Source organism: Osmerus mordax, chromosome 9 (assembly GCF_038355195.1).
Source record: "Osmerus mordax isolate fOsmMor3 chromosome 9, fOsmMor3.pri, whole genome shotgun sequence".
Lineage (NCBI taxonomy): Eukaryota > Metazoa > Chordata > Actinopteri > Osmeriformes > Osmeridae > Osmerus > Osmerus mordax.
This window is the reverse complement of record NC_090058.1, coordinates 14,662,070-14,674,689: the sequence shown is the minus strand read 5'-3', so window position 1 is coordinate 14,674,689 and position 12,620 is coordinate 14,662,070. Positions and strand designations below refer to the sequence as shown.

The 12,620-nt window shown below is 49.2% G+C and overlaps 1 protein-coding gene across 1 annotated transcript in view; it reads left to right on the top strand.

The window, feature by feature from the left end:
• slc8a3 (solute carrier family 8 member 3) overlaps positions 1-12,620 on the top strand; it is a 56,388-nt gene that overhangs the window by 30,521 nt on the left and 13,247 nt on the right. The window contains exon 2 of the mRNA XM_067242962.1: positions 8,105-8,211. Coding sequence (XP_067099063.1) covers positions 8,105-8,211 — 107 coding nt within the window. The remainder of the gene's footprint in view (positions 1-8,104; positions 8,212-12,620) is intronic.

The following is a 12,620-nucleotide window of genomic DNA, read 5'->3' as shown; positions in this document are numbered from 1 at the left end:
ACTCCCTGCAATGTCGACCCCCTGCAATGTCGACCCCCTGCAATGTCGACTCCCTGCAATGTCGACCCCCTGCAATGTCGACCCCCTGCAATGTCGACTCCCTGCAATGTCGACCCCCTGCAATGTCGACCCCCTGCAATGTCGACCCCCTGCAATGTCGACTCCCTGCAATGTCGACCCCCTGCAATGTCGACTCCCTGCAATGTCGACTCCCTGCAATGTCGACCCCCTGCAATGTCGACCCCCTGCAATGTCGACTCCCTGCAATGTCGACTCCCTGCAATGTCGACCCCCCTGCAATGTCGACTCCCTGCAATGTCGACTCCCCGCCCCCATGTTCAGTGAAATCCCGGTTACAGGGAGAGATGGTTGAACCGCAACCCTGAACCGTTCACTAACCAGTTTGGTCTTCAAGTGCACGTCGTAGTGTAAAGGTACCAGCAAGTAACCCATCTCAATACCCTGAAGCAGGACGTTGTAGTGACATGAGGACTCAACAGACCAGGGCAACACACCAGAAAGGATAATAGACTGCGCTGCTCCCGTGTCTGTCAGAATCCGAACGGGAACACGCTGCTCGTCATCATCGGACAGAGAGACAGAGCCAGTAAAAATGAAGGGGTTCGAAAGCACTCGTAGGGGACAGGGAAGAGACCGGAAACAGAGGCTTAAGCAAGCCCACAGGCTTAGGGAGCTGGCCGGGACGAGGGGCGACTGGTCTCTGCTGTGGCTTCATACAGTCGGCTATAACATGTCCCGTTCGATGGCAATAATAGCACTCCCGCTCTTCGCCTATGCGAGGTGGGAGGGTTGGGAAACCACGCTTAAACTGGGGGCTACGCGAGGGCGCTGCGCCCCGGGTGTCCGACTCTGTAGGGGGAGGGGTAAACACGGTCTTGTGGGTCAGAATGAACTCATCAGCCAAAACTGCAGCCTGAGACAAGGACGCAACCTTTTACTCCGTTATATAGACCACTAACCGGTCAGGCAGGCTGTTCTGAAACTCTTAGATTAAAACTAAGCCACGGACAGAAGCAAAAGAACCACAACCAGTGGCCAGACACCATCTGTCAAATAAGGTTTCCTTCTCTCGTGCAAATTCCACAAACGTCTTTTCTTGTGGTGTCAAAATTTCTGTCGATAGGCCTCGGGCACCAACTCATACGCCTGCTGAATGGCAGCCTTTACACAGTCATATTTCACGCTTTCCTTGAGAGGCAAAGCCCAAACCATCTCCTGAGCTTTACCTGTCAGCCTGCACTGCAGCAACAGGGGTCACATATCTCTGGGCCAATTCAGTGAGGCTGCAATGCGCTCAAACAAACTATGGTATGAGTCAACCTCCGACTCTCGAAACGGCGGCACTAGGGCAATGTTCCTGGTAATGTCAAACTGGGCAGGCGGAGCAGGAGGCTGCCCAGGATCAGACATGGGCAATAGAGGCGACCGCACCTGAGCCAAAGCTATCTTCTCCTCTGACTCCAGTTGCCGCAGTCTGAACTCACCCTCAAGCTCAAGCTTCTTCACCTCCAACTTGTACTTGTATTCTGCCTTCCTAGCGTGCTCTTTGTCGAGCTTCTCCATCTGGAGACGGGCCATGCCCACTTTAACACGGGAGCCCTCTCCTGAGCCCGCCGTCGACAGGGACCGGGGGTCGTTTCAGGGGAAGGCAGCACCTTCCTTTCTGCAAGTGCAACACAAACACCCTGCTTGAGCACAGCCTTGACTTGGATCTTGGCTATGGGCAGACCATAATGGTCAATCAATGCACACAGGTCAGCCTTGCGGCATTGTTCCAGCAGTTCGCTGGACGGTGCGTCCAAAAACTGTTGTACGATTGTTGGAGCCATGACCCAAACACAAAACACAAAGACACACAACCCTGTTGCTGTCGACACTGAAGCAACTGGCTAACTACCATACAGGTACTACGGTGGGGAAAACGGGTAGTCCAATGGATCCCGGACGAGCCCCCAATGTGTTACGACCCTCCCTGAACTATTACGACTGAATGGCTGGAGAACCGAGGACAGTTCCGGATTTTTTAAAAGGCAGCGGGGCAGATGGACGGGAAAATGTTTGGGCGGAACCTGGATCGAGCACGACGATCCCGGCCAATCGCGGACAAAGACACCTGCGGAGAACGACAAACACAACAGGGAAGACAACACTAACTGCCCCTACAGGGCGTAACAGTGTGTAGGAGTGTGGAAGGGTGTGTTTATTTGCATGTGTGTGTACGCAGGCCCAGGTTGGTGTTGCTGCAGCATCTCCAGAGTCTCTATCTGATTAGAGAGTTCTTGGCTAAACTGGGGCTCCTGTACCCATGTATTATTCAGGTGGCATCTGGCCCAGCTGTGCCAGCCGTCTCTCTCCCCTCCTCCTGGCCGGGCCCTGAGACTGTCTCGCCCACAGAGACGGCAGCTGGCAGGGCCTTCTCACAGTGTTGCCACTCCATTAATCTATAGTGGATTTTATTTATTTATTTAAAAAAATATTCGGCCAAATGTAGCAAACAAATGTCATATTAGGCATTCAATTCCAAAACCAGATATAAAGTCTGTGTTGAACCAAGTTGGTGTATAGTTACTGTCACGCCTACGTACTTGGAGTAACCTGCAAGGAGGCTGCGCTCTGCTTCCCCTGAGTTCTGAGTTAATTGATTTCACCTGTTGCTTGTTTGACCCCTTTTAGTTTGCGATTTTAAACCACAGAGTTTCCTAGTTTCTTTGCGAAGTCTTACTCTTTTCTTAAAAAGTCTGTCTGAACCTTGTTCTATTTAGTTTTGTCAGTTTCAGTGACTCGACCATTTGCCTGTCTTCCGACCACATTTTTGGATGACCTCTGTTGCCCTGTCTGGCTGTGTATCAACCTCTGCCTGTTCCTGGACTACCCTTTTCCTTAAAAAAAACTTTCTGCACTTGGATCCTGAGTCTGGTCTGGTTACAGTTACTACAACACACACATACACACATGTAAATCCACACATACACCCTTACAAACACACACCTGCAAACACACACACCCTTACACACACAAGCACACACACAAATACACACATGTACTCTCACACACACACCCCTACATATACTCACACACAAGCACACGTATACCTGCCCGGGGTTCCCATGTTCTCTGTGGAGGGATCTCTGTAGTAACCTGGTCTGTGTGTGACCTGCCCAGGGCTCCCATGTTCTCTGTGGAGGGATCTCTGTTCTGTTCTGTTCAAAACTGATCTGTTTACCATGCACATTGGTTTGTTTAATGTGCATTCATTTGCTTGCATGACTGGAGAGAGAAACAGGGATAGAGAGAGAGAGAGAAAAGGGGTAGGAGTGAGACAGAAAGAAAGAACAAGAGAAAACGATGAGTAGATGGAAACATTGGGAATACAGAGAAGGGGGGAGGAGTGGGCGAGAAGGAAAGGGAGAGAGGGAAGAAAAGAGAAAATACTGACACGGAGAAACAGACAGAGTGAGGACGAGTGCGGGGTGAGTAGTAAAAAATGTGATGTAGGCTTGTCATCAGATTGGCAGGAAATCATTGACAAATGTGTTTACTGGCTGCTTCTGTGATTGGTGAGGAAAAGCAATAATCAGGGCGGTAATGAGAGCGCCCTGTAATCCCGCGCCTGGCGACAGCCACCAGGCCTGCTTAATTAAGACGCTGATTTCCCATGAGGCTTTGGGGTTGTTTTTTTCTTAGTTTTTTTTGTTTGACTTGGATTGTTGGACGGAGGTATCGCCATGGAGATGGGACCAGGCAGATATGGTCCAACATGGAGAGGGGGATAGAAAGAGAGAGAAAGAAAGAAAGACAGAGAGATAGGTAGGACTAGTCTCTCTGATAGATATCCAGCAGACATACCGCTGTAGCCACATTACTGACATAATTTCCTGTCTCCGCCATGTTGGGTTCCAAGGCCTGTAGCCACATCACTTTGACATCACTTCCTGTTTCCTCAAGTTGAAGTGCAAAGCCTGTAGCCACATCACTTTGACGCCACTTCCTGTTTCCTCATGTTGGAGTTCCAGGCCTGGTGGAGTGTTTGTGGGCAGAGAAGGTCCAGAGCACCCCTGAGGAGCACAGCTGCTCCACCTCCAGCAGGGCGTACTGGAGTTGAAGAGCCCAAGAGCTCCTTCACATCCTCTGCCGTCCTCGCTCTCCTCCCTCCCAGCAACAGGGTTTAAATGTAGCCCGCTGTGAAGGAGCACTTGACAAGCCTGTGAGGAGGGTGAGGGGGGGTGGGGGGGGTGAGGGGGGGGGGGGGGTGGAGGGTGGAGGGAGGGGTGGAGGGAGGAACTCAGGCAGGAAGCAGTTAGAGGTGGAGGTAAGACTTTTTTCAGAGGTGCAATGAAATCCTCGATCAGATTATGGCCGCAGAAGGTAAAGTGGCCATGTGGTCAAATCCAAGCGTGAACATTTTATATATAAAGTAATGTACAGACCATCCTCTAACTTTGACAAATGTGTTTGTGATTCCACATTTTCTGCTGTACTTTCTATATGCTCTGTTTTTATGTCACTCAAAAGTCTGCTTTAAAGATGGACAGGGATGGGAAAGCTCATTCAGCTACAGTCAGTGTAGTTCTTGGCTGGAGAATAGAGATAAAATATGGGATGAAAGAATGAGGAGGAGAGAGAGACAGAGAGAGAGAGAAGGAGCTATAGTAACAGACCTGTAGTAACAGAGTTACAGACCTATAGTAGCAGACCTGTAGTAACAGAGTAACAGACCTATAGGAGCAGACCTGTAGTAACAGACCTGCAATAACAGAATAGCTGACCTATAGTAGCAGACCTATAGTAACAGAGTAACAGACCTATAGTAGAAGACTTGTAGTAACATACCTGCAGTAACAGAGTAAGAGACCTATGGTAGCAGACCTGTAGTAACAGACCTGTAGTAACAGACCTGTAGTAACAGACCTGTAGTAACAGAGATGTACAGTGAAGATGTGAACTCAAATGATCCCTCCTTATCTTCTGGCACCTCACAAACAATAATACTGTGGATTCCAGCCTCACTGCCAACAGCCATCTGTTCCAGCCCTCATCCACACACACACACACACACACACACACACACTCCACCTGAACTGGTGTTCGGTAGCTTCTTCCTTGTCCTGGTGCTGAGGCTGGGGTTAAGTTTCTGTCCTGCTGTTATGACTGGTGATCAGTAGCTTCAGAGTGAGGTCTGGCAGGCGGTAAATAGCTCTATGAATTATTGATTGTTCTCATCTTTGAATGCAGATTCTGCTTAATGTTTATTCTCAAGGTTGTAGAACACATATACACACACAAATCCAAGGAGAGAGGGAGAGAGGAGAAGGGGGTGGAAGGAGGAGGGATAGAGAGAGAGAGCAAGGAAAGGAGGGAGGAGAAAGGAGGGAGGGAGGGGTAGCGGTAGGGAGGGAGAGAACAAGAGGGAGAGAGAAAGAGAGAGATCTATTGTTCTGCTGTGTGTTGTGGGCTAACAGGATTTAGGCTATAGAGACTCTCCCCATGGCCAGCAGGGCAGGACACAGACAGACCCGAAAGGGATTTACTGGAGCATTACACTGAAATAGGGATCCATTTTTAATACCTCCAGAGATGTTAGGATTAATGTTTGCGTGTGTGCGTATGCTCCTGCGCTTGGCCTGACATGAGACTCACGCCACCTGCACCATACGGCTACCCAACCCTACCTCGCCCCCACCTCCCCCACACCTCACACCCACACCCACCTCACACCCCCACCCCATGCCACCCCACACCACCCCCTCCATACTGGAGTCTTCCTCCAAATAAGAGGCATCACATGTTCACTGTGGTGAGAGTCCGGCTTCTGCTGCTGAGTGAAACAGATTCCAAAGAGCTGCATGCTTCCAGGTCTCTCACTGGGTCCCCAGAATCTGCATTCAAAGATGAGAACAATCAATAATTCATAGAGCTATTTACCGCCTGCCAGACCTCACTCTGAAGCTACTGAGCACCAGTCACAACAGCAGGACAGAAACAGACAAGGAAGAAGCTACGGAACACCAGTTCAGGTGGAGTATGTGCGTGTGTGTGTGTGTGTGTGTGTGTGTGTGGATGAGGGCTGGAACAAATGGCTGTTGGCAGTGAGGCTGGAATCCACAGTATTATTGTTTGGGAGGTGCCAGAAGATAAGGAGGGATCATTTGAGTTCAGATCTTCACTGTACATCTCTGTTACTACAGGTCTGTTACTACAGGTCTGTTACTACAGGTCTGCTACCATAGATCTGTTACTCTTTTACTATAGGTCTGCTACTATAGGTCAGTTATTCTGTTACATTTACATTTAGTCATTTAGCAAACGCTCTTATCCAGAGCGACTTACAGTAAGTACAGGGACATTCCCCGAGGCAAGTAGGGTGAAGTGCCTTGCCCAAGGACACAACGTCAGTTGGCATGACCGGGAATCGAACTGGCAACCTTCGGATTACTAGCCCGATTCCCTCACCGCTCAGCCACCTGACTCTATTCTGTTACTGTAGGTCTGTTACTGTAGGTCTGTTACTACAAGTCTGCTACTATAGGTCTGTTACTCTGTTACTGCAGGTCTGTTAATACAGGTCTGCTACTATAGGTCTGTTACTCTGTTACTGCAGGTCTGTTACTACAAGTCTGCTACTATAGGTCAGTTACTCTGTTACTATAGGTCTGCTACTATAGGTCTGTTACTCTGTTACTACAGGTCTGCTACTATAGGTCTCTTACTCTGTTACTGCAGGTATGTTACTACAAGTCTTCTACTATAGGTCTGTTACCCTGTAACTGCAGGTGTGTTACTACAGGTCTGCTACTATAGGTCTGTTACTCTGTTACTACAGGTCTGTTACTACAAGTTTTCTAATATAGGTCTGTTACTCTGTTACTGTAGGTCTGTTACTGTAGGTCTGTTACTACAAGTCTGCTACTACAAGTCTGCTACTATAGGTCTGTTACTCTGTTATTGCAGGTCTGTTACTATAGGTCTGCTACTATAGGTCTGTTACTCTGTTACTACAGGTCTGCTACTATAGCTCCCTCTCTCTCTGTCTCTTTCCTCCTCATTCTCTCCCCTATCTCCTCTATCCCATATTTTATCTCTATTCTCCAGCCAAGAACTACACTGACTGTAGCTGAATGAGATTTGCCATCCCCGTCCATCTTTAAAGCAGACCCCCCATATCTAAAGCAGACTTTTGAGTGACATAAAAACAGAGCATATAGAAAATATGGCAGAAAATCTGGAGTGTCTCTCACTGTGGGGGGAGGGGGGGGTCAGAGGGGGGTCAGAGGGGGGTCATGGCAGGTGTTAATCCCGACACCCGTGGTTGACGCCCCCCTGGGGAGACGCAGGTTCAGAGGACTTTGTTGACTGCTTAACAGTCCGTTCTGGTCAATACCTCTTTAAAAACATCAATCACTGCCTTCAGCAAGCGGAGGGAGGTTTTGAGCTGGTCGTGTGTGATGATGTCACAGAGAGGACTTTATGATGTCAAAGAGGGGTTTTTATGATGTCACAAAGAGGGCTTTATGATGTCACAGAGAGCCTATGGACAGCCCTCGTCCACCAGAGAGATAAACCAAGAAGAGAGCAGCTTCCTTCTTCCCTGCTTCGTCATGTCTCGTCTGAAGGCAGGCCGGCCACATGCAGGAAAACACCAATCTCTCTCTCTGTAACCCCCCTGTCTTTGAGAAAGGGACCCTCCTGACTCCTCGCATGCTCAACAGTGTACAGTCAGGTGGCTTCTCCTCTGTCCTCTGTCGCCGGGGCGGGTTGCCAGGAGGACCGTTATTTCCCTTCACACCAGCAGTGTCAAGTGAGGGATACGGTTGTCATGACAACAGCGATGCCAGCGAGTTAGCTCGTCTGAGCGGGATTCGGGGAGCCAGTGGGGGAGCTGTCCTTGAGATGTGCGAGATGACCTCTGTCAGAATGTTTCTGACCTTTAACCCGCTCACCTTTCCTCCACGCTGGGTATTAATCCTTTTAAGCGCTGCCTGCCTTCCCCCGTCTCTAATTAACCTTCTCTTCTTCTCCTTCCCCTCTCTGTCCTCCTCTGTCTCCTTCCTTCCTCTCCCCCTCTGCTTCCTGTTTCCTCTCACAGCAAAGTGGTTCACGTGAAGATCATAGACGACGAGGAGTACGAGAAAAACAAGAACTTCTTTCTGGAGCTGGCCGAGCCACGCATGGTAGACATGAGCCTGCAGAAAGGTGCCGTGCTGAACACACACACACTCTCTTTCACACACACGCTCCTATCACACACACGGTCTATCTCTCTCCCTCTCACACACACACAATCTTTCACACACATACACTCTCACACACTCACCCACACACTCATGTACACTCACACACTTGTACACACACAAGCACGCTTACATGTTTGCACGACTGCATACAGACATGCTTGCACAAGTGCACATACACACACACACCCCTCCTACTCCCTGGTACCCTCCCTCGCTCCCTTTTCCCTTGGTGTTGTTAGTGACATCAGTTCCCCTCTCCTCCTCTCTGGAATGCTGCTGTCACTGCATGGTGCACATCAATATACACACACATCCACACACATATCTACTTACACACACACTAACATCCACAGACACTGATATACATATAAACACACGTCTGTACACATACACTCATTATACAAACACACACACACAAGTACTGACATGCATACATACACACAGATATGCATCCCCCACACGCACACATACACATTGATGGTTGCATGACAGCACCCAAAAGGCAATCTTACATGTTGTCATGCAAACATGCTTTATTCTCTGCTGGTATTAAGGCTTAGTGAGTAGGTATGCTTTATTACATTCAGTATGTGTGAGTGCGTGTTTGTGTGTGTGTGTGTGTGTGTGTGTGTGTGTGTGTAAATAGTTGCGTCTATGAATTTTCTCTGGCAGAAGGCAGGAGCAGGCGGCCTCTACTGCACACTGAGAGCTGTGTGTGTGTGTTTCCGTGTGTGTGTGTGTGTTTCCGTGTGTGTGTTATGGAGTGAGTTCAGTGTTTGTTTCTCTGACTAAGTCAAATGAAAGCAAAACGCTGTAGGGGAAATTATCTTATTGACTTAGTTTGTCTTCTAAAAACTCCTGAATCCCGGGGAGACAAAAAGAGGCAAACAAACCAACACAGATAGAGTCCAGCTGTTTAATATCAGTGTGTTTTACAGGAAGTCTCTGGGCCAGGGCTGATGTGGTGCTGTTAGTATCCACAACAGGAAGACAGAGAGAGAAAGAAATCCAATATGAGTTCTCGTGAAAAGTCCTAGTGTAGTTTTATGTTTGTGTTGTCGTGTGTTTGTTGCTAATGTGTGGTGAAGTGAGCCGTGAGGCGTTCTCTTCTTCTCTGCTCCTTCTCTTCTTCTTGTCTTCTTCTTGTCTTCTTCTTGTCTTCTTCTTATTGTCTTTCCCACCACTGTGTTATCTAACTCTCCTTTATCTAACCCAGCTGAAGGCCAGGCGCTGGGAGGTGCTCACAGGCTGTTATGTGTGTGTGAGAGTGTTTGTGTGCAAGAGAATGTGTGTGTATTGTGTTAGAGTGTGTGTGTTTGTGAGAGTGTGCATGTTTGTGTGTGTGATGTGCCGACTCACTTCTCTGCTGTCTCCAAAGGCCACAGCTCATTACATGTTTCTTAGTTGAGCTGGCAGTTCTATCTGAGCAGCACGCTAAGCTACACTACCTGGTGTGAATTGTGTGTTAAGTACGCAAGCTAACAGTAGCTAGCTACAGAATAGTACTACCTGGTGTGAGTAAACTAACCTTATACTTTAAACAGTTGTTGCCATTTTGCCACAAATTCTCTCTCACACACACACAAAGACATACACGCACACTCTCTCCTACACACAAACACACACACTCTCACACACGCAGAAAGACACGCACTCCCTCACACACACACAAACACACGTACAGTACACGCTCACAAACACACAAATAATTTCTCAGAAGTGGCAGGTCAGTGCCCTTGCCACTCCACAGCCCATCAGGGGGCAAGGTGAGGTGGATTTCAGAGCAGCACTCTGAATACACAGAGAATGATAGAGAGAGAGGGATGGAGTTTGGAGGGGGGTTGGGGGAGAGAAATAGATGTGTGGAAGGTACAGTAGAGATAGATAGATGGGGAGGCCGAGGTAGAGAGAGGGGGGATGTAGAGCCAGAGAGTCAGACTGTGAGAGAGAGGGACAGGTAGAAAAACAGAACATACTGTGTAGAGAGATGGCGCCCGCTAAGACTTCCAGCCGCTGTGGGGCTCCTGTCACAGCAGAGAGATGTCCTGCAGCGGTGTGAACCCCCACCATGACCTCACTGCTCATCCAGAAAGCTTCACTCATAAAGTTGTTGGACCTCAGCCAGGTAGGGGCTTCTATTCCTAGTTATGTGATGTCGCACTGTAACAAAGGCTGAGAGGAGTGATTGGCCAGGCTGTTAATAAAATGCATGTATTTAGCAGACCCGTTAAGCGACGTACAGAGCAGGATTTGAACCTAAAGTTCTTTGATCAGAAGTCAAACACTCTAACCACTGAGCTCGACCCATTCCCTGGTTGTTCGTAGCACGTTTGTGTTTGGATGCGGGGCTTTGCTTCTGAAGATCTTCCTCCAGTAGAGTTGGACTCGGATAACATCAGTGTGCTGCTGGTAGAGATAACCTCAGCGTGCTGCTGGTGGAGATAACCTCAGCGTGCTGCTGGTGGCAATAACCTCAGCGTGCTGCTGGTGGAGATAACCTCAGCGTGCTGCTGGTGGAGATAACCTCAGCGTACTGCTGGTGGAGATAACCTCAGCGTGCTGCTGGTGGAGATAACCTCAGCGTGCTGCTGGTGGAGATAACCTCAGCATGCTGCTGGTGGAGATAACCTCACCGTGCTGCTGGTGGCGATAACCTCAATGTGCTGCTGGTGGAGATAACCTCAATGTGCTGCTGGTGGAGATAACCTCAGTGTGCTGCTGGTGGGAGTGAGGTCTATGGGGGTCAGAGTTGAGGGTGTGAGGAGAGAGGCGAGGAGGAGGATGGAGGGGAGGAGAAGGGCGGTGGCGTGACATTGCTGGAAACCTTAAAGTGACACCACAAAACAGGCCTTCAAACACTCATGCACAGCAGTCAGCTGAGTTATTAATAGTTATATTAATGATTTGTTTGTTAGTGTGTGTTTGTGATTTTTGTTTGTGTTGTGTGCGTGTCTAATATTGGGATTGGTAGCGATCATGCCTGTGTGCACATGAGAAAAAAAGCTACAAGATTGCGTGCCTTTATAGATGAATATGGGTATATGTGTGTGTGTGTGTGCGTGTGTGTGAGAGAGAGAGAGTGCAGGATTAATGCCTATCTCCTCCTGCAGTAATCCATCTACACTAGAATCCTGGCTGGCTAGCTGGTGTGGTTTGAGGGGTGGGTGAACAGGGTGAGGTGGGAAGGCATGGGGGGTGATATCTCCTTCTCATCCTCCTCTCTTCCTCATCCTCCCATTTTTCCCCTTCACACTCCCTCTCCCCCTCCCCCTGCTTTCCCCCTCTCTCCCTTCTTTTCCCCTCTTCCCCCCCTCTCCCTGGGGTGATGCAGCCACTGCTGATGTAATATTAGCTCTGAAAGCTGCTGTATAGCCACAGGGCATGTTTTGTATGCGTGCGTGTATGTGTGTGTGCGTCTGAGGGTGTGTGCATGAGGGGGTTTCAGTGGGTGAGGGTGTGTGTGTCGGTGCATGTACGTGTGAGTGTAGGTGAGCGTGTTCTCAGTTGGCATGTAGCTCAGAAATGTCTCGATCAGCTTTCCTCACCCACGTTCTACCCCACATTCCTCACCCCGAAGGTCCCCTCCTCGGGTCACATGACGGAAGCAGGCTCTCTGACTAACGATCATGATTCTGCCCTTTGTGTTCTCTCGAAAAGTCAACGTTATCGTCCCATAGTTACCAGCCGACCCCAAGATGAACCCAGATGAATCTTTCTCCCGCTCTCAGTGGAGGGTAGAGAGCTCAGCGCCGTGGTGGATTATGACGTCTGTTCCAACTGTTGCGGACACACTGGTGCTCCATGTTAGCGGCGCTCTCTTGTTTAAAACCCAAGATCTAACCCGGCCTCTCAGAATACCTGACGCTGTTGTGCATGTGATTCTGCCGTGGAGTCTCCTGGCGCCACATGCACTGACCCTCATCTGCAGCTACATACACTCACACAAACACACGCAAACATGCACTCGCACAAATACACACTCACACAAACATGCACTCACACAAACGCACACGCACACGCACACACACAAACACGCACTCACACAAACATTTCGGCTGATGATTTGGGGGGTCCTCTCCTCTTTCCCCTGGGGATCGTCTCCAGTCTCTGTCTTTTTAAAGATCTGTGGGTGTTTTAAAGTCTGCCGGACATCTACAGGTCTGGTGTTAAAGCAGTTAGCTGCCTAACTGAGCTGAGATCGAGGCTGTTACCTTATCAGCAGCCATTAAGGATGGCAACACCGTCTTCCCTGTGGGCTCGTGCTGGATCTGGGTGCTGTTCTATTTCTGGTTCTGTGACTGGGTCTGGGTCTTGCAGAGCGTTTTTCCGAATATACAAGATGAGAGCTGTCGCTGGATGTTCTCCATG